Source organism: Diabrotica virgifera, chromosome 1, assembly GCF_917563875.1.
Source record: "Diabrotica virgifera virgifera chromosome 1, PGI_DIABVI_V3a".
Lineage (NCBI taxonomy): Eukaryota > Metazoa > Arthropoda > Insecta > Coleoptera > Chrysomelidae > Diabrotica > Diabrotica virgifera.
This window is the reverse complement of record NC_065443.1, coordinates 80,034,413-80,058,132: the sequence shown is the minus strand read 5'-3', so window position 1 is coordinate 80,058,132 and position 23,720 is coordinate 80,034,413. Positions and strand designations below refer to the sequence as shown.

General features: G+C 31.8%; 1 protein-coding gene across 5 annotated transcripts in view; it reads right to left on the bottom strand.

Moving 5' to 3' along the window:
• Positions 1-23,720, bottom strand: part of LOC114327218 (protein argonaute-2) — a 149,207-nt gene that overhangs the window by 103,955 nt on the left and 21,532 nt on the right. For 3 of the 5 annotated variants that reach the window (XM_050657254.1, XM_028275755.2, XM_050657263.1), the window contains exons 2-3: positions 5,950-6,119; positions 3,808-3,966 (exon numbers count right to left, since the gene is read on the bottom strand). In XM_050657254.1, the coding sequence (XP_050513211.1) occupies positions 3,808-3,966; positions 5,950-6,119 (329 nt within the window). The remainder of the gene's footprint in view (positions 1-3,807; positions 3,967-5,949; positions 6,120-23,720) is intronic. The other 2 variants (XM_050657260.1, XM_028275756.2) reach the window with 1 other exon arrangement.

Sequence of the window (23,720 nt, the reverse complement as noted above, 5' to 3'; positions counted from 1 at the left end):
AAGTATTGAATAATTTTAAAATGAGTATTTATTCAATAGCTTTAATAATTTATGATTAAAAGTTAATAATACCGGCTTTTTAATGTCAAGAGTTCTTAAAAAATTCAATATAATTTCAAAATTAAAGTCATAAAATTGTCTGGCCGAAAAGTTGAAGCAAACGATTAGACTTAGTTTTTTGTACTCTTTTCAAATATGCAATCAGATTTTCAAAATTTCAATATACAGGGTGTTGTTTTAAGGTCACAATTACTTTATAATTTTTTGTTAATCCCGACCTGGATTTTTCTTGTGATTAGTATGTCGGTCGTTTGGGTTTTGGATGAGACACATGTGTACCAAATATCAAAAAAATATACAGGGTGGTTCTAAAGTTATGGCTAGGAAAGAAATTTGCAAAATCGATAAAACACCCTGTAACTCGGTTATAAAAGTCAGTAGGGCAAAAAATTTAGTATACCTAGAACCGCCTCGGTGACCTCTATTCACAATTAAAGTATTTCCGTTTCCCAATGAAACACCCTGTATAATGGATATTCCACCTACCGGAATTAAGCATACTTAACCCACCTCCTACTGGCACAACTCGCCAGCATATACTTCTATACTATCATCAACATCATTCAACGCAAATCTATGCACTGCTGGACATAGGTCCCCTCAGTATTTTCCATGTATTTCTATTTTGTGCTGTTTGCATCAAATTTTTGTCGACCATCTTGTTGGCGGATGACCTCTTCTCCGATATGCTTCTTGTCTTGGTATCCAATGTATTATTCGCTGTGTCCATATGTTATCCGACATTCTAGCTATGTGCCCCGCCCAGTTCCACTTGGGTCATAATTCTTTCTATGGCATCTGTCACTCCTGTTCTCTGTCCTATTTCCTTGTCAGTAATCCGATCCCTACGAGAAATGCCTAACATCGAGGCAAAAGATGGAAAACATAATACATTGTGCAATAAAAAGAGATGAAAATAGAGGTGGAAATTATTGATATAAACGTATAAACTAACATTACATTACATAGTTTCCCACCTTTAGACGTCTGTGACAGGAGTATTTTATAAAATTCTCATGTCACAATGACAGTGGTCATACTCCTTCGATACATCTAAAGGTGGGTAACTATGTAATGTAATGTTAATTTATACGTTTATATCGATAATTTCCACCTCTACTAGTTTCATCTCTTTTTACTTCACCATGTATTGTTTTCCATCTTTTGCGTTAATTTGCCGGTTATTAGCTCGCTCATCACTGTATATTTGAAATGCAACACTGCCAACGGTGTAAATTTGTAAGGACAACAGTGTTTGGTTTTAATGTCTTCTTCTTTTCGTATATACATGACTCTGTTTTTTCAATGTGCCTCTAGTAAGTTGTTGTTCCATCATTTTCGTGGTCTTCCCACTAATCGTCTTCCTATTGGGGAAACGTCTCTCGATGTCCTGACTACTCTATTTGCTGTCATTCGGCTTATGTGGTCATTCCATTCTATTCTTCTGTTTCTTACCCGGTTATTAATGTTGTCCACCTTGCATCTCCGTCGTATATCTGTACCACAGATCACTTAACTCTCTTAGATGTTTCATGCAGGTATCTCAAGGTCATCCTAAACTAAATGTCATTTGGAGTACCGATTCATTTTTTCAGATGTCGTTATGCACTGGAGTGAAGGTTTCTTCTATATCACTGAGTCTGAGTGTCATTATAATTTGTCAATTGCCATCATTGTCAGTATGCCTTTATGTCAGTAATGTTGATTTTTTTATTCGATTGTTATTTGATAAAAAATCCTGATTTAGATAAAATGGATTCAAATACAGTTTTTGAAACAAAACGAATGTGATTTGAAGATCAGTTTGCATTGTATCATGAAGTCATAGATTATATCCAAAAGCAATTCCTAGCTTACATTTGCATGGTGAGTTCAACAAGTATTTGTTATTAGAGAACAAGTAACACAGTTAGCGGTGTATGGAAGCAAATGAATGTAACACCAAGTAAGTAACCCCTACTGAAAATATATTATAATTAATAAAAATTATTTTACGTGAAATGAATCATGGTATAATAAACTATTATATTAATTTTTTGTTTTAGTTGAAAGTCCTTCAACAAGTAGAGATGCACACATGTTTCAATCATTTGAAATACCCTTTTGTAGAAGTATTTGGAAGATAACTACAGTTGAGTCCGCGAGTCTTTACCCGTGCGTCATTAATACCTGATGAGATAAAACACATACTTTTTATTTAGCATCATTCTCTTCCACGCATGAAATTAATGACAAACCAGCTGCCGCCTGCTATTTAAGTAAAAACACATGTTATTTTTATGAACGATTAAGACTCAGTGTATTGAAAAGAGAAAGGTACAAAGAAAGACGATTGGGGATGTCTTCAAATATTTTAAGCAAATACTATTGACTGTAATACATCCAACTCCCACAGAAATCTTGAAGCACGTTGCCACTAGCGCCACTGTCGGCTTGCGGTGAAATTACGTTGTGACAACGTAAAATTTGACGAAAACATTCAAATTTAATTTTATAAATTTTTGAATAACAAGCTAATTTTGCTAAATTAAATTAAAATAAAAATAGTTCAAACACTTACACAAAAACAATAATAAAGCAATTTTATAAATGTAAGGTTATATTGCTCTGGTTATCACCGTAGACCGCCTAGATGGCGCTATTTTTTTGTTTCCTCAAATGTAATGGGAAATGTCAAGAGTTGTATGTATTACAGTCCATAGTAATTAATTTAAGTACAATTTCTGACGTTTTGGTTTGTTTACTTTTGTGGCTGTCAGTTTGTTGAATTTTTGCTGTTATTTTGTAGAGTTTTTGCATTTTGAAGTTTTTTTATAGTATACAAACAGTTGTTTTCACAACTAATTTTATATTGGAGTTAGAAATTTTGTGATGTTTATGTTATTAATTATTAATTATTTTGACGACGTACAAAGCTAACCTCATTGTTGACACAGTTGAATGCTTGTGTTTAAGGTTCCGCCAAAGTGAATAAAATAACAAAAAGAAAATATGTTATTGATTTTTTTTTATAAATTGTTTATTTATTTATTAATCAATGATAATAAAATAATTTATTAAGCTACTTCAAATGTAGCTGTAATGGTGCACCAAAATTTTAAAGCAAAACTTAAATTTGACATTCTTTATTTGATAACGTCAAATTTTATAATAACCCGTGATCGGAATAATATCCATTTGCCGTTGCGTTCAGTCATGTTCAGTCCGACTTATTTCGTATGCTTTAAATGATGACGCACGGGTAAAGACTCGCGGACTCAACTGTATTAATAATTTCATTTGTAAAGATACGATTTCTAAAAAATATATTCAAAGTGGTTTTGCTGGTACTAAATAAATAAATAAAAATACGTTGTCATGTCTTATTTTTTCCCAAACGGTATTTTTGTATATTTGAAATTAAAAATAATTTGCATATTTTAAAAGCAAATTATTTTTTTTCAACTGTACAAAAATATTTTAAACTAACATTTTCTTCCTACCAAAATTACATTTTGAAATTCCCGCTTGGATTAGTTCCGATACAAGCGGCTTGGAGCGCTGTTTTCATATTTAACCAAAGTGTTATTGGCTGTGAGTTTCGACGGTAGGGCCCTCTCGCGGTTTAAATAACTTCCGTTGATACTTTACGATAAAAATGCAAAAATTTGTTTAAATAAATACCAAATCACTGTAAAATCGCTTAAAATGATATTTTGAGAAAAAAAAAAGATGTTTTGAGTTTAAATGTTTTTAGTGAAAACTTACTTCAGGTTGTTTTTGTTTCTTCTTTTTACCTCCTTGTTGGGGCTGGGGGTCTTGTGGAATAGGTTGAGGCTGAATCTCAGATGGATTGAGCTGTTGAGTTGATCCTGCTTGTGAATCTGATTGTGAACTGGAAGAAAGTTGCGCTCCTTCCTCTTGCTTCTCATAAGAAAAAATATTTCGTAAGTCTATATTTATATTTTAAATATTCGTATGCATTAAAAAAATGGCAACACTGTGACATAGTTTGATATTAAACAAAGCTTTAATCCATTTTTTCTTTGATCCAACCTCTTTCTCAATGTAGGAAAACGAAAGAATTTAACTCCACTATTTCTCCACGTAAGTAACAATCAATAAGGACACAAAAACCATGATACGATATTTAAAAAAAAAAACGTAATTATAATGTTCGTACAACCGTCCCCCACGGTTTACTATTCAGGCCATCATTAGAAGCACTGTCGAAATGTCATATCCCCTTATCCCCACCACGCCAACCCTTACAGCAGAAAGAGTAAGGGCCGGTTGTTCGAACGCTAATCAACAATGATCACTATCAAATATTTAATTACTGTCACAACTGTCAATGTCAACTTTGGTTGGGTTGCTGAATACTTAATTGATTATAATTATGAGATTAGTTAATCAATTAACATAACAATTATTAATATAATTGATTAACTAATTTTATAATTGTAATCAATAATTATGTTTTCAGCAACCCAATCAAAGTTGACATCGACAGTTGTGACAGTAATTAAATATTTGATAATGATCATTTTTGATTAGCGTTCGAACAACCGGCCCTAGATGTACTTAATCTTTTTCTCATAGGCATATTTCAGTGCGTCACAGTTTTCGATTTCTTTCTAACGCATTAAATTGTATGTGACAGAAAAAAAGGCACGTCCGTGATTACAGACATTTATAACATTTATTCTAGTTGTCGATAGATGGCGCTATAATCGAAAAAAATTATTTACGAATGATATAATATATCTACGACTATAATCTGTACAATTTATAAGACTATACAAATAAAAGAAAATACCATTTTATAAAAACAATAACACAATTGATTTGTTTTTATGCCAAATTGCAAATAAAATGTGACAACTATCAGATTTAACTAAAATGTCATGTTAGAATAAATGTTATAAATGTGTATTATACGCTGTGAGCTCGTACATAGAGGGGATATTTACAAATTCGCGAGCGCCAGTAGTGACAAGTCTGTAAACCTTTACCGGAAATTTGACATAAATGTCAAAGTGATTATTTTAAAATTAAAATTAAAAACATTAATTATAAAAAATATTAGTTGGTCAAAGCTGTGGTATATATTTATACCTTAAATAAACTTACGTTTTAAATACTGAATTTAAGTTTTTTTACTGTTCCGTAATATGTAAATATAAATAATTCTAATAATCTTAGCGCCATCTACACGGTAATTGTGAAAGTATCCGAAGTAAGAAATTCATATTTTATCAATAGAACGTCAAAATGATTAGCAAAATCTTAAAAAAATCGATTACAATTTAATTACTTTTTTTGCGTTGTAAATATTAAGCGATAACAATTAAATAATAAATTTAAAAATTACCGGTGAAAGTTGAATTAGTAATCCGCTAGGAACGCCACCAGCGAAGCTCAGAGCGTATCACGGACTTACATACCTTTTTTTCTATCATTTGTGACGCACTGAAAAATGCCTATGAAAAGGACCATACCTACTTAAACAGAAACAAAAAACAAAACTAAATTATCAAAAATGTTATAACCAAAATAGAAATTAAACAACTTGAACGGTTTGACATAATCTCAAGGATGGATCATAATAAGCTACTGAAGAAAACGGTAGAAGATAAAAGAATTTGGTCAAAGAAAAAGTCAGAGAAAAATAGACATACAAAGTGAAAATAAAATAGGGGAACTAGGAGTAAAAACAAATTAAATTTTAGAAGAATCGATATGTGTCGTGAAGGATTGTAAATCTTAAGCAGATTAGGAGCTAAAGTAGAGACATCCAACACTTGTAACGTGCATAAGAAAGTGCGAAGAAGTCACAATAAAATATATTATGTAAGTAATACATATGTATTATTTTTTCAGGTGTCACAGTTTTTAATGAAAACTTACTTGAAGTTGCTTTTGTTTCTTCTTTTTACCTCCTTGTTGGGGTTGGGGGTCTTGTGTAATGGGTTGAGGCTGAACCTCAGGTGGATTGAGCTGTTGAGTTGATCCTGCTTGTGAATCTGATGGTGAACTGGAAGAAGCTTGCGATCCTTCCTCTTGCTTCTTTCCTTTTCCTGAAAATTAAGGTTTTCATTTAAAATCTTAAAAACAATGAAAAATAATATAATATATACTAATATTACTGAGGAAACATGAATATTAGTGTTGTTCTGAAGCTATTTCCTTGTGGCATTTTTATGATTAACTATTTATGTGGGAAATAAGCCACAATTAAATTTAAAAAATAATTTTATTAACGTTTCGAAGCCCAAGTCGGGTTTCGTTGTCAAAATACAAAATACTACTAAATTAAATCACAAACAAATCTGGCTAATTGGCTCTGCCAAAGCCATTTTTCAAAAAAAAAATACTAAATTAAACAAAAATGTTGTTGCTAAGTAAACAAATTCTTCTAATATTTATTTAATCTGACTCATTTATATTGGCAATTCAGACGTATATTATACATTTTAAAGTAGAAGACTTTTTAGATGTGGTTACCCATACTGAAAGAGGAAGTCAATAGAAAGAAAATACCACGATTAGTAAGTCAATAACATATCGAGTTATCAATAACATATCGAGTACAAACTTTATATTTAGTATTAGTTTTTTGAAAGTAAATTAAATGTAAGACCAAATACTTACGATGTCGGGATAGTATCACGAGGTTTTTTCCTGGTTTTCCCTCGTGATTTTCTATGGAATCTCTAACGCGAGAATTTTACTGTCATCGTTGCATTTGGTTGTCTTTTTAAAGACAGATCACATGCTATAATTTTTTTGTGACGGATATTCTTGAGTTGGGATTGATTTCATGTAATCGAATGAACTATCTTTTAGTAAAAGATAGTTCATTCGCCAATATTGGCGATATCATTTTAAAGTCTTCTACTTTAAAATGTATAATATATGTCTGAACTGCCGATATAAATGAGTCAGATTAAATAAATTATTAGAAGAATTTTTTTACTTAGCAACAGCATTTTTGTTTAATTTAGTAGTATTTTGTATTTTGACAACGAAACCCAATTTGGGCTTCGAAACGTTAATAAAATTATTTTTTTCAATTTAATTGTGGTTTATTGCCCATCTAAATAGTTAATCATGTATATTAGTATTTAAATTATGTATTTATTTACAGTTGAGTCCATGGTTCTTTACCCGTGCATCATTAATACTTGACGAGATAAAACACATACTTTTTATCTAGAACCTACCATTGTTTTCCACGCATGAAACTAAAGACAAACCAGCTACGGCCTGTTCTTAAGTAAAGACACATGTTATTTTTATGAACGTTCTAGACTCAGTATACAGGGTGTCCAGAAACTCTACCGACAAACGAAGACAGGAGATTCCTCAGATAATTTTAAGACAATTTAACCCAATTCACCTAGTTCGAAAATGCTTCCGAAGGGAGCTAGAGCTCTTTGAAGATGGCGTCATGAAATTAGTTTTTCTTAAATACCTCCAGAAGGCTTCTACTTAGAAAAACGAAAATTGGTATGCATATTTACTTTTCAGAGATGAATCGATTCCATAGATTGCAAATTTCTAGTACCGGTCATAGGCGTCCGTTTTGGGTAGAGCAACGGGTATTTTATCGTATAACTTTTTTGTCCTTAACTTTTATGCATTTTTGTCACCGGATTATTAAATTGTGAGGTATTCTAGTACTAAAAGGTACTCTTGCTTTAAGTCGGTAGGATGCACCGTTTTCTAGAAAAATCGATTTGAAAGTTTTTCGTTTTTGGAATTTGAAAAAAAATTGAAAGGACTTTTCAACAAAAAACGAAGTATTTTACCAACATAAAGTAAGAGTAACTTTTAGTACTCGAATACCTCATAATTTAATAATCTAGTGTCAAAAATGCACGAAAATTCAAGACAAAAGCATTATGCTATAAAATAACTGTTGACCTGCCCAAAACGGACGCCTATGACCACTACTAGAAATTCGCAATTAATGAAATCGATTTATCTCTGGAATATAAATAAATGTACCAGTTTTCGTCTTTCTAAACAGTTTTTTTTTTGAAATTTTTTTTTTGTAATTCAGAAAGTGAAAAATTTTCAAATTGATTTTTCTAGAAAACGGTGTGTCCTACCGATTTAAAACAAGAGTATTTTTTAGTACTAGAATACTTCACAATTTAATAATCCAGTGTCAGAAATGCATAAAAGTTAAAGATAAAAAAGTTATGCGATAAAATAACCGTTGCCCTACCCAAAACGGACGCCTATGATCGGTACTAGAAATTTGCAATGTATGGATTAGATTTATATCTTTACTCTGGGCTAATTAGCAAAATACAAGGAAAAGTTATTTACCAGCAATTTTATTGCTGGAATCGAATCTTATTATTGTATGTATTAATAATATAGATATGCAAAGTCCGCAGATAGTGTGCTACTTTTTTTATAAACAAAATGGCGCCCGAAAATCGTGTTTTTTTCAATTTTTGCTCTATAACTCCAAAGATTTTAACTTTAGACCAAAAATACCCAAATAAAAATTCACCGCAATTAAATTCTGCATAGAGACGTGTTTTTTCCGATTTACTTGGACGAAAACTTTCCCCGGAAAAAGCGGGTTTTTCCAACAAAATCTTTAATTTTCAACTAAACTTTAGATAAGTAGTTGTTAATCAATAATTAAATAACTTTGTAACGTAAAAGCTCTTTCCGTATATATTATAATTCCAGAAGTCTATGGAAATTGAATGAACAGGTTAGCAATAATTAAAATGTTAATTAAAAATTTACGGTCGCTATAATAACGACAATAATTATGATGCATAAGAATAACTATGATTTTTTCATAAAAAGACACTATACCTATCTAATGTACTTTACAGAATTGAAATTGGACTATTTAAGCGGCCTCAGGAATATTTTAAAATTATAAACAATTTTTTGGTTTATAAACAAATCTCGGGAAATATTAAACTAAATTAAATTGTGAAAACGGTATTTGAAACACAGCGGCAGGACGCTTCTTTTAAAAGAAAAAACGTTTAATTATGACGAGTGGTTCCTGAGATACAACCGGTCAAAGTTGATCGGAATTTACGGCAAAGATATAAACAATAGGATCATAATTTTCAAACCGTCACCTTTTTATTTTGTCCTCTTTCTCCACACCAATTTTCATATCTTTAAAATCCTCATAACATATATTATTATAATAAAAACTATCGATAATACTTGTGAAAATTGCCAAAAATAGCAAAATTCCAATCAAAAATTAGGTTGGAGAAAATGTAACCCTCAAAGTTCAAAATCGGTATACGTTAACAAAATGCATTTTCTCGGCTTCCCATGGAGCAATTTCCTTCATTCTTTTTTTGTTCCCTAATAACTCGAGTAGAGCCATCGAACTAATGCATTATTAAATGCCAAACTTGCTTTTGTTTTGTTATAATAGATTAATTTATTTATAAGAACAGAAAATTACATATTTTTTCCAGTTGTAGGCTTTTTTTTAGATAAACTTACTACAAGTGTACCTTTTAAAGTTAAAAACATAAATATTCTCATTTGAAAGCTGTATAATTATTTAAACAATTTTTATTTAAACAAATTAAAATATTGTGTTATAATAAATAAATTAATTTATTATAACAAAACAGAAGCAAGCTTGACATTTAATAATGCGTTAGTTCGATGGCTCTACTCGAGTTACTTTGGAACAAAAAAAGAATGAAGGAAATTGCTCCATGGGAAGCCGAGAAAATGCATTTTTTTAACGTATACCGATTTTGAACTTTGAGGGTTACATTTTCTCCAACCTAATTTTTGATTGGAATTTTGCTATTTTTGGCAATTTTCACACGTATTATCGATAGTTTTTATTATAATAATATATGTTATGAGGATTTTAAAGATATGAAAATTTTTTGTGGAGAAAGAGGACAAAAATAAAAAGGTCATGGTTTGAAAATTATGATCCTACTGTTTATATCTTTGCCGTAAATTTCGGTCAATTTTGACCGATTGTATCTCAGGAACCAGTTGTCATAATTAAACGTTTTTTCTTTTAAAAGAAGCGTCCTGCCGCAGTCTTTCGAACACCGTTTTCACAATTTAATTTAGTTTCATATTTCCCGAGATATTCTATTTGTTTATAAGCCAAAAAATTGTTTATAACTTTAAAATATTCCTGAGGCCGCTTAAATAGTCTAATTTCAATTCTGTAGAGTACATTAGATAGGTATAGTATCTTTTGATGAAAAAATCATAGTTTTTCTTATGCATCATAATTATTGTCGTTATTATAGCGACCGTAAATTTTTAATTAACATTTCAATTGCTGCTAAACTGTTCATTCAATTTCCATCGGCTTCTGGAATTGTAATACAAACGGAAAGGGCTTTTACGTTACCAAGTTATTTAATTATTGATTAACAACTACTTATCTAAAAGTTTAGTTGAAAGTTAAAGATTTTGTTGGAAAAACCCGCTTTTTCCGGGGAAAGTTTTCGTCGAAGTAAATCGAAAAAAGCACGTCTCTATGCAGAATTTAATTGCGGTGAATTTTTATTTGGGTATTTTTGGTCTAAAGTTAAAATCTTTGGAGTTATAGAGCAAAAATTGAAAAAAACACGATTTTCGGGCGCCATTTTGTTTATAAAAAAAGTAGCACACTATCTGCGGACTTTGCATATCTATATTATTAATATATACAATCATAAGATTCGATTCCAGCAATAAAATTGCTGGTAAATAACTTTTCCCAAAAATGGCCTATTCTCCGATAATCAGCCCAGACTACTTGAAGATAAATATGCGTACCAATTTTTGTTTTTCTAAATAGAAGCGTTCTGGAGGTATTTAAGAAAAACTAATTACAAGACGCCATCTTCAAAGAGCTCTAGCTCCCTTACGAAGCATTTTTGGACTAAGTGAATTGGGTTAAATTATCTTAAATTTATTTGAGGAATCTCCTGTCTTCGTTTGTCGGTAGTTTCTGGACACCCTGTATAGAAAAGAAATAATTACAAAAATACGCTTGGGGATGTGTTCAGATTTTAAGTACAATTTGTGAAGTTTTTGGTCTGTTTACATTTGTCCTGTTTTTGCATTTAGAAGTTATTTATATTACACAAACAGTTGTTTTCACTAATTTTATATTGGAGTTTGAAATTTTGTGGTAAGTGTATTTTATATTGCCATTAATTTATATACAAAGTTAACCTCATTCACACAGCTCAGGATTGGTTTTGTTTAAGTTTCAGTCTAAGTTAAGTGAAAGAAATGACAAAAAGAAAATATTGTTTTTATAAATTGTTTATTTATTTATTTACCAGGGATAATATTAAAAGAATTTATTAAACTACTTCAAATGTAGCTGTACTTCTGCACCAACATTTTAAAACAAAACTATCATTTTATGATCGGAGAAGTAGCCACTTTCAGTCACTTGCTGTTGCGTGGAGTAAATTTCCGACTTATTTCGCATGCTTTAAATGATGAAGCATAGGTAAAGAACCACGGACTCAACTATATACAGGGTATTTATACAATGAAAGTTTTGTTATTCAACTATACAGGGTGAGTCACCACTAACGCTATGGAAGATTACGGCGAAATGGTAAAAGATTTGAACAATTTTTTTAATTAGTGGTTTGTAAGTTGATAAAATCTACATTTTAAAATTATTTTGAAATATACAGGTTGTCCCAATAAATGGCGGCGTATCAAAGTTATATTTTTTCTTATGGAACACCCTGTATTTTATTGAATTTTTTTGTCCGCAAAAAATAAGGTATAGTGGACCAAGAGCTAGCAACGTCGGGAAAACAGTGATTTTAAGACACTTGGTTTTTTAATATATTATTCCCTATGCTTCCTTGAACACCTTACCGCCCATCTGGCTACTGAGACAGGTTGCGTTCATTACTGCGCAGCGCACCTGTATAGGTAAATATATCGAATTTAAAATTATTTTAAGACGAAAAATTTTTTTGCCATTACTTTTTAAACATTATTAGAAATATGAATTATAATTGCCAGGCATTTCTGTGGTTGCTAAATATGCGCCAGAATTCGGTTGCATTCATCAGCCAGATGGATTTAAAATCATAAACATAATGTGTATTTTCAGCAAAACGATCGCTGCTTGGGTTAAGAAACTAGACAAACAAAAGATACGACAATTTCGGGGGTGAATGTTGTCCGCACATGTTATTAAGATGGCCAGTCACAGTCGCAATAAATTCACAGTTTGTTAACGATTCTTGTCGAGTTTCTATTTAGTGAAAAGTAATTGTGATACAATATAATGGCAAATAAAATACAATGTGTGTTTTGCAAGGAAAAAAATGAGAATATAATAACTTTTGTGGATGAAAAACTGTTAAAGTGTAAAGAAGTTTTGAGTGCGCGTATGAAATACAATTTAAAATATGTACAGTAAAATATGTACAGTTACCTGACCAAGTGAATACCACTGATGGATACCATAAAAAATGTTACAATTCTTTTGCAGCCTTAATGGCTAAGTATCGTAACATATCTGACATTAATTCAGTTTTGTCAAATCTTCGTCATATATCAAGTTCTTCGCTGTCAAGTGTGAGTGACACTGTTTTAGATAGTGATGAATTTTCCAATTTATCGTCGACCGGTTTTTCTGATACATCTAGTTCTAAGACATTATTACCAAAAACTTCAATTAGTATAAGCATTGATTAATAAGTACATAGATACCTCACCTTTAGGTAAAACCGAATTCAGTGTTAAACTCCGCCCACTTACACCTCTTTGCCCCTCAAGTCTAAGTACTAACTGGCTGGACGGTGGCGACATTTATTGAAATTTTTGCCAAGATTGAAAAATAAATTTGAGTCGCTTGGCTGGCTTAATAGACAACGATATAAGGGTAGTATTCAGCATTTTAACAAATAATTTTAACGCGATTGTAATCTCTATTTTGGAATTCCGATTTTACTTCAGATAAAACGCTAAAAATTGATTAATAAAAATAGTGAAGAGGTTTCTTAAAAATTATTTAATTATTAATACACTACAAAAAAACAACAAAATAGAAAATACATAATAAAATTAGCAGTGATAATTCACATGTAAATTATTTTTTGCAATTTGTAAAAGAATGATATTTTCAGAACTTATGCGAAATAAACTATTTGAAGTTGATATACAGAATTTCTTTCCAGATCTTACCCATTCACCCCAGGTAAAATATTGCAAAACCTCCGAATTTTAAAGAATCCATTAGATTGGCATGAAATTTGGTATACATATATCTTGATATAATGACAGGGAATTTCCAACATATAAATAGTTGAGGGCCATCTGCCTAGGAACAATAGGTAAAAGCTGATAAACGGACAGGATTAGAAAGTTTAAAACATCACTAAGTAGATCATATTTCAAAACAAAGTAAATAAGTATATTTGAATGTTAATTCTTTTCAAACTAAGATAGTAAAATTAAAATTTTAGGAAAAAAAGATATTTATTATTTCTTGTTCTCAAGAAGTACTTTCATTATTGACAATATCGAAACATTTTATTATTAAAACTCGAGAACAATTAAAAACCACGTTCATGTTTATATGAAAGTACTTTAAAAATGAAGGTATATTACTCTTGAGAAGAATTAATATTTTTTAACAAACTTGGTATACGACTCATAATATTTGACATCTGATTCTTTCATTTGGAGTTTTAGGACGTGCAAGTTTTTATCAATAATACATTTTTCCCTAAACTGAATAAAAACGTTTCCATATGATTCCAAGGTTTTAAGACATACTGACATTGTTTTCCTGATATTATAAAATACTTGTTAATATCTAGTGTATATATAAACTAAAGCTAATAGTGTAGTTTAACATTCAGTTGAGTCCACGATTATTTACCCGTGCGTCATTAATACCTGACGAGATAAAACACATACTTTTGATCTAGCATCATTCTCTTCCACGCATGAAACTAAAGACAAACCAGCAACCGCCTGTTATTAAGTAAAAACACATGTTTTTTTATGAACGCACTAGACTAACTCTATTGCGCACAATAGAGAAAAAATTTCTAGAGGATTTTGGTTCAGAAAAGATGTTAAAAGATATGACACATTATATTATTTTTGAAGTTCCTCCCACAAACATAAAACTGACAAAATGGTCCACTGAAAGCCGTGTAGACAGTGAATATTATTTCTCTCTTTTTGATTTTCAAAAACTTTAATTTTTTTAAAATATTCTAAACTTGCTTTTAAGTTTTCAGTTGACTTGCTTAAAGTTGACATTGGCTTTCTGTTTGGATTACTATCACTACAATATTTGCTGTTAAGACCATCAAAAATATTATGTATAATTTTCAAAAATTCGGCAGTAAGAGAAGCCGTTTTGGTGTGTAACTGCCCTACAGATATTGCTGAGGCAATTGAGTTGGAAAAAATTTGTGCTGCTAATTTTACACGCATTTTTTGAAAATTATTAGGTTTTATATGAACGCTTGTCATTTTCACCATGCATTGTGCTCTCACACTGGTTCTATCGATGTTGTATGTGTATTCAATATCTTGCCACGATATTTGTTTAGAATCGGCAAAAAACGTCAACTTTTTGTTAAGAAAATTATTTCTTAGACTTTTTAATAAGTGGGGTGCATCGAACACAGTGAAAATCCTCTGATTTCCTATTTCTATTTCAGGCCGATCCTTACATGCGCCTAACAGCTTAAATAAAGCTCTATTATTAGATGCTTGATCACACAACACTTTTGGTATATACCCAATATTTTGTAATTTTGAAACAACTTCAACTACAATGTTTTTTAAGTTGTCGCTATGTATTGGACCACCTGTAGCAAGCCGCGTAGCCTTATGTAGCAAGCTGCGCATCATGAAAACCAGACCTGTGTTGGCAAGTTTGTTTGTTCTGTTCTTCCTAAAGCACCTAAATCTTGAAACCCTTCTATAACGTCATCAAATTTATTGTACTCCAATTGTTTTTTCAAAGAAATTTCATCAAACATTAACACACACATTTTTTCCCACTCATCCATTGTCTCTACTTTTTTCTTCAACTTGTCAATTAAGGAAATGTTTAAACCAGTTCTTAATTTAATGACACGCAACCAAGTTTGAATTGTTTTTAGTGAAGGTAAGATTAAGTTAAGAGATCTAATTACAAATTTTTAACAACTAGGAGACTTATTATAAATGGCCAGAGCCAAATCCTTTTCATTGTGACTCCATTGTGAACGAGTTTTGTGTGAAAACTGCATATTAACAAAAGTGTGCACGTATATGCTTTTATTTTCTAACAGTACCTCTATCATGAATTTGGTTGCCGATTTTCTGTTTTTTGTTGTTCTTCTACAACGCTGACTGTTCTTCTGACGGCACTTCTTCTTTAAAGCATTTACTTGATACTCCAATTTTTTCACCTTCTCCGTCAATTCAGTTTCAAGTTTTGTGGGCAAATTAATATCAAAACTGGAAATATCACTGAGACTACTACTTGATCTCTTAGGCGATGGAGTTGACCTAACCATACAATCGCCACTTGTAGATTTTTTACGTTTCGTACCGCAATAAACGTATGTCGAGCATAATACTGGTGGGGTATCACCTAAAATAGGTAATGATTGAAATGTATGTGTAATAATTTTAATTAAAGCAAAACAAGCATCTTCGTTATTTCTGGAGTGATACTAACAACGCATTCATATTTAAAAAAAATCTCTTTTGATTTAATTGTATAAAAAATATATAAATCACTCAATATCAACTGATTTTATATAAAATATATTTTAATAGTATTATTCTCATTGACAAAGCGCATTAGGCAAACATAAAAATATTTCCAAAGTTGAGTACTCACCTAAATCAGTTGCTAACTGTGCAAATTTTAGAGGAACAGCATTTTTCCTTAATAACTTTGTTTGGCCACTTTGGTAAATATGTTCCACTGCATAATGATGCTGGCAAATTACCCTCTGTTTCAGGTCACTGATATCCATCAATATAATATCAATATTTCCGCAGTTTTTTTGCCAAATTTTTGTGCGCTCTACTAGTCCGTTCTTTAACGGTAAAATATTGCAAAACCTCTAAATTTTAAAGAACCGCTTGGATTGACATGAAATTTGGCATACACATAGCTAACAAGTCAAAGAAAAAAAGTGATATTGTGCCGATATGTGCTTTTGCCCTGGGGGTGGTTTTCACCCCCTCTTATGGGTGAAAAAATATTCGTCCAAAGAAAGTCAGGAAATGGATAAACTGGCTAATTTTAAGTAACTTTTGTTCTATAGAGTTTTTTCACTAAGTCAATACTTTTCGAGTTATGTGACAGTGACTATGTTCATTTTTTCAACAAAATAATCGCACGCTTTTAGACGGTTTTTCGCAAATAACTCAAATAGTAAGTATTTTGTCGAAAAAACATTCTTAGCAAAAATATAGCCTGTAAAAAATTTAAAAAAAATGGTGTATATATCACGTCTCTACACCTAGTAGAAGCAGAGTTATAGCTAATGAAAAATAGGTTCATATTCGTCAAATTCCAAATGGAATATTTTAACGTGAAATAACCAAAAATGAAGCATATTTCGGGGAAAACTCATTACAACTTATTTAAAGTGTTGAAAAATCTTCATTTTTGCTTTATAAAAAAAAAATTCTAGCATCAAAATTAAACAAGTTACGCTCAAAATATAGTTAGTCCCTTTTGGTTTTGGTAAAAAAATCGAGAAAATCACCCCCTAATTAGCATCTTAAATGAACTTAATCGTTACGACTTCACAAGTTTCTTGACTCGTGTATATATTGTTAATATGATCTGTAAGTTTCATCGGTTCAAAGTCCTTATTATTGAAAGGGCTGTAGTTAAAATGGGTTGAACGAGTCACTGATCACGAATGTATGCAAATTTAGAAACACCAAATCTTAATCAATTTTTGTCTAACAGTAAAACAAAAAAATACATGATATTCAGAAAAGCAAATCTGACTATTTTTGTTTTTCGAGATTTTTGGTATCTCTAACAATTTTTAAGTTATTTTGAAAAAAAGCATATTTTTCAAAATTTAAATTTTTAAAAATTTTACTTTACAGATCACACAACATAAGTAAAATAATTTTTGGAGCGGTGACGATTAATTTCATTTAAGTTGCTAATTAGGGGGTGGTCTTCCCGATTATTTTTTTGCAAAAACACAAGGGACCAACTTTATTTTGAGCGTAACTTGCTGAAATTTAATGTTAGAAACTTTTTGTAAAAACAAAAATAAAGCTTTCTTTAAACACTTTAAAAAAGTTATAATGGGTTTTCCCCAAAAAGTGCTTAATTTTTTGGATATTTCTCGTCGAAATATTCTATTTGAAATTTGGTGAATATGAATCTATTTTTCGTTGGCTATAACTCTAGTTCTACGAGATCCAGAGACCTAACGCGTACAACATTTTTTTTACTTTTTTATAGGCTATATTTTTGCTAAGAACGTTTTTTTCGACAAAATACTTATAGGTCTGGATCCCGCATATGAAAAAAAAGTTGATTAATAGCAAGCTGAAAATTTGTTAATAGCTTAAGGGTGTCTAGTCGGACAAACTTTGATATATGGGAACACTGGAACGGGGGCAGTTTTAATTGTGGAACAGCTTAAAAATTTGGAACGGTCAGACCACGAAAACGGCACATTTATTTTGTCCGACAGAACAGACTTAAACTCTTTGAACAGAGATTAAACTCGCATGCAAAAATCAGACTGCTATTTATCACATGTCATAATTCTCTAATAGAACTAATAGAATAATAAAGCTCTATAGATCAAAAGTTACTTAAAATTAGTCAGTTTACCCATTTCCGGACTTATTTTGGACATATATCCTTTCACCCAAATGAGGAGGTGAAAGTCACCCCCGGGAAAAAAGCACACATCGGCACAATATTACTTTTTCTCTTTGACATGTAAGCTATACGTATGCCAAATTTCATGTCAATCCAAGCGGTTCTTTAAAATTTAGACCAAAAACCGTGAAAGAATGGACTATACGTCTTTCAGGGGGAATTTAAAGAAAGATATATTATTATTTGTTCCATCGTTTCTTTCAAAACATCCCGCGTAAACACACTTATGCGTTACAGAGGCCATTTTATCTAAAATGTGAGTCCTTTTTTTAAATTTTGCTATAACTTGTCACAGATAATACGCCTATAGGGTAAGTTCGGCCCTGACACTACTCCTACCTCCTCGCAAGTCAGAGAGGGAATGATAAATCTCGATACGGTTTTCGAGTAGCGCCATCTAGTTGTTGATATGTCTTTCGGTTACCAAGAGGTGAGCTATCTAGAGGAATATTTATAATCAATGGTATAAGCGTTGATTGATAAATATAGGGGGAAGATACGAAACCATGTGCATTATTTTGTTCCCTTTAAAATCTGCCTGTATAGTGGCGCGCCTAGCGTAAATTTGTTGAAGCTAGCCAAGAACAAGCACTTATTCTACGTGGTCCGTATTCAAAATTTTAACGCACAGTCGCTATCATATTAATACGTATTAATACCTGTATTAATTTTTTTTTTCTGCAAAAACGTTGAAAATATAAATTGACTATAGAGTTTTTTTCACTAGTCTTGACCTCACAAGTAAATACTTTTCGAGTTATTTGCGCGTGAATATATTCATGTTTCAAAAAAAGTATATTTCATGAGGAAATGAGGAAGTATTTCGTCAAAAAAATATTCATAGCAAAAATACAGCTTATAAAAAAATGAAAAAAATGTTTTATATATGACATATGAAGTCGTAGACTCAGTAAGAGCAGAGTTGTAGGTAATAAAAAGTAGGTTCTTATTCGTCAAATTCCAAATTGAATATTTCTACGTGAAATAACCAAAAAATTAAGTACTTTTCGGGGAAAACTCATCATAATTTTTTAAATTGTTTAAAAACAGCTTTATTTTTTTAAGTTGCTCCTAGTATCAGAAGTAAAAGTTGCGCACAAAATAAAGTTGATCCCTTTTTTTGTAAACAAAATCTTATATATCACCTCTTAATTAGCATCCCAGATGAAATTAATCAGACCTATGAATATGACCTTTACACTTTGGGATATTTCGTATCACTGATAATTATAAAGTTATTTTGAAAAAAGGCATTTTTCTTTCAAAACAAAAAAAATTACTGTATAACTAAATTTACGATAAAACTTACAGATCATGACAAGGCGAAAACGGCGGGTCCTTTGGGAAAAATATTCCCATGAGATTTTTTTGCATAATCACATTCGTGAGACATCCCAGAATAAGGCTCAAGAAGTCGCCCACGTGAAAAGTGGTTGGAGCCAATATTTTTGGCTCGGACATTTTTTTTGTAGGTTTTTTGGACCATTCTGGATAAAAAAGATCTCTTATTATTTTTCTCTAAAGTTGATCGTTTTCGAGTTATAAGCAATTTAAAATTGAAAAAAACGAAAAATGGCGATTTTCAAGGCTTAATAACTCGGTTAAAAGTTATTATTATAAAAGTCAGAAAGTGACTAAATCAAAGTTTAATGCCCTCCCTACAAGATCCTGAAGAAATTTTTGCCATTATTTTATTACTAAGCTTTTATTTTTAAGTAATAATAACGAGCGCCATGCACGAGGTAGGCGGCCGTAAATGTGAGTGCAAGTAAGCTGCACAATTGGACTGCCGGAGTGGCATCTCTCTCGCACTCAGCATTTACGGCCGGCAACCACGTTCATGACGCTCAATATTATTACTTAAAAATAACAGCTTAGTAATAAAATAATGACAAAAATTTCTTCACGATATTGTAGGGGGGGCATTAAACTTTGATTTAGTCACTTTCTGACTTTCATAATAATAAATTTTAACCGAGTAATCCGAGTAACCCTTGAAAATTGTTTTTTCATTTTTTTCAATTTAAATTGCTTATAACTCGAAAACGATCAACTTTAGAGAAAAATTTTTAGAGACCTTTTTTATCCAGAATGGTCCAAAAAACCTACAAAAAAATTGTCCGGGCCAAAAGTATAGATTTTTGCAATTTGATTAATAAAAATTGTTAAAAAAAGTTTGGCCCACTTTTCACGTGGGCGACTTCTTGAACCTTATTCTGGGATGTCTCACGAATATAATTATACAAAAAAATCTCACGGGAATATTTTTCCCAACGTACCCGCCGTTTTCGCCTTGTCCTAAGTAAAGTAACTTGTGAAGCGGTAACGATAATTTGATTTTATTCGTCTTGAGGCGCCAAACGAAAAACACAAACGACTTTTGTCTTTGATACATTTTAAATTGTGTTTTGATGTGATTTATAGCATCTCTTTCGAATTAAAAATTTTACGCAAGTTCCCCTTCAGAGGGTGATTTTCACGATTTTTTAAAACTAGGTTTTACAAAAAAAGGACCAACTTTATTTTCAGCGTAACTTGCTTACTTTTAATGCTAGAAACTTTTTTAAAAACAAAAATAAAGCTTTTTAAACACTTTAAAAAAGCTGCGATGAGTTTTCCCCGAAATGTACTTTATTTTTTTTTGTTAGTTCACGTTGAAACATTCGATTTGGAATTTGACGAATAAGAACTTACTTTTAATTAGCTACAACTCTGCTTATACTGAGTATAAAGATTTCATACAAACGCCATTTTTTTTAAGTGAAAAAACTCTAGAACAAAACTTGCTTAGAATTAGTCAGTTTATCCACTTGATAGCTACTAGATAGTATTAGACTTATTGCTAGCTACCTAGCCCTATACAAAGTGACTTTAGAAAGTCCACATCTACATTAGAAAACAGGTGGATATTGAGTCATTCATGGGTTATTTGGATGTGATCATGTATGTTTGGCTTATGGCTATCTTTTATTATATAACGCGTACCATTTGGGGATTAGATATTATAAGAATTCTATTAAGTTGTTCAATTCAAGGAAATATAAAATTTATTAATAATTTTCTATATAGACGAAACTTATTCGAATAAATAACGTTCTTTTAGACTCAAAAATCCAATTAAACGACATTCCTCGATGGTCTACACTTAGTGTTGCACTTTTCCTTATTGCAATGAAGCACATCGCTAAATCACTTAATCCACTACTCATTTACAAATTTAAGAATTGTTTCAACACTACTGGCTTAGAATTTTCTCCCACTAAAACGAAAAGAGTAATCATCAGTAAAACTCCAAAGAAGCACATTATACTACCGAAAATCTACCTAAAGAATTTGTTCTTCTTCTTTTATATAGGCAGTACTGCCCGTTTTTCTTCAACGGTGCCTTTCATTCTGTCCCTAAATTGTCATTCCATCTTTTCCTTGGGCGTCCTATACTTCTTCTGGCTATTCTTACTATCCTTGATTCAGACATCCGGCTTAAGCGTTGATTCCACTCTTCTTTTCTATTCTTTACCCAGGCATTTACATTGTCTATCCCACATATGCATTTGATTTCCTCACTTATTACCCTGTTTCGTAGTCCTTTTCCAGCAATCCTTCTTAAGATCTTCATTTCGTTGGTGTCCAGATGTCTTTGTGTTTTGCTTGTATCTGGTCTTGTTTCGGCAGTGTAAGTCATAACTGGTCTAATAACTGACTCATATTATATTCTGGCCTTTGTTTCCACTCTTAGGTGTTTGTTTTTCCACATTGTGTCGTTTAGGCATCCGACCGTTCTACTGGCTTTAATTATTTGGTCTTTAACCTCTTCTTCGATATTGTTGTCGGCTGATAGATTAATTTATTATTAATCCAAGGTATTTGAAAGTAATTACTTGTTGTATAATTTGATTGTCCAATTTGCATCTTATTGATTCTGTGGATATTACTAAGATTTTTGTTTTTTCAGGCTGATATTTTCATATTCATTTCTTTTATGTTAATGTTGAACTCATGCAGTATTCTTTGTAGGTCGACTTTGCACTCTGCTACTAACACGGTGTCATCAGCGCAACAGAGTTTTTTATCTCTTTATCGCCCATTTTGTACCCTCTTTTTTTCTTCACTTGTTTTATTATTGCATCCAACTTTATTTTAAACAGTATGGAGGGTTTAGTGAATCTCCTTGCTTGATTCCTGTGTTTGCTTCTATGGGTTCTGTTATTTATTTAGCGTATGGCTTAAGTATATCACAGAATATATTTAGATTTATGCATTATACAATGCATCACAAACAGATGTCCAATTTTTTTATATATTCGATTGACCCTTCGGTTGCCATTACAAAGTCTATAGGGTCGCCTGTGTATGCTCTGCGTGGGCAGTCCTGAACAATGTGACTGATCGTCTGTCTTGCAGCGCCGCAGTCACAAGAAGGCGAGGGGAGTTTACCCCATCTGTGGAGGGAGTCGGCGCATCTTCCACAGTTTGTTCGAATTCGATTAAGGGCTGCCCAAATCTTACGGGGACGTTCAAATTCGCCAGGTTTCCCTATGATGTCCGGTAGACTATGGTAATGCGGATCTGTCCTACTTTCCCAATCTTCTCTCCATCGGGTATTTAAGTCAAAGTTGGATTGCTGCAGCGCTTGAGCAGATTGTAGAGGGGGTAACCTGGATCGGAGACGGTTTCCAAGAATATCGGGGATGTCGTTGTGGACTAGAAGCTGGCGACTGTCCATTATATTGTTATATTCTTTAACCAATGCATGTTCGCGGCGTAGGTTGGGTGGTGCTATATTACTAAGGGTAGGTAGCCACATTGTAGGGGTGGGCTTAATTGTGCCTGTTATCATACGCATAGTACGGTTTAGTTGGGTGTCGACCAGGTGGGTATGCCTGCTATTTAGCCACACTGGAGCACAGTATTCTGCCACCGGATATATCAGGCCAAGAGCAGAGGATCTTAATGTTGATGCTGTGGACCCCCATGTAGTGCCGCAGAGTTTCTGTATTATATTGTTGCGTGTTCTGGGTTCTGTTATTCATTGACTTTCATTTCTATTTTATTTCTTACATGTATGTTTATGAGAACGATATACAGCAACTGGTAATCAAAGGAAAGATAGAGGGTAAGAGAGGTCTAGGAAAAGATGTCGTGGCTGCGTAATATTCGCCGAATGATAATAATGAAATTACTCTTAAGGCTATGGGTACATAGTTCGCAAATATTTTACGTGTATCCCCACTTTTTCTGTCTTTACACGGCAAATTACGTGTAGTAAAATTCACACTGGTATGGATATGTAAACATTACTAGAATGTCATTCTACTTGAAAATGTCATCATTAATTTAAAGAGATGGCTTTTGAATGTTCTTGGATAACTGTTATTTTTATAATTGCAAATTATTAATTCAGTTAATAAATGTGATAATTTTTTCACTAACTATGTATTCAGTGATTGTAATAATTTATTTGTACAACAAAAACTATTACTCAATCGAGACAAGAGGAAAAGTGTTAAAGTGATTTTTTAATAATATATTGTTCTTATGGAACGCTTACAATTTTGAACATCTTTAACAACAAAATACTTGGACCACAGTATTATCCTGATGTATTCTCTGCTTGAATCTTCCACAAATAATACAGAATAAATAACTTTTTTTTAAGTTCACGTCTTAAATCAATTATTTATCAAATACACTATATATCAATAATATTTAATCAATAACTCAAAATATTCCCGATGCAATGTCAAATATTTAAAATTGTCACTGATTGTCAGTGTCTGACTGACAA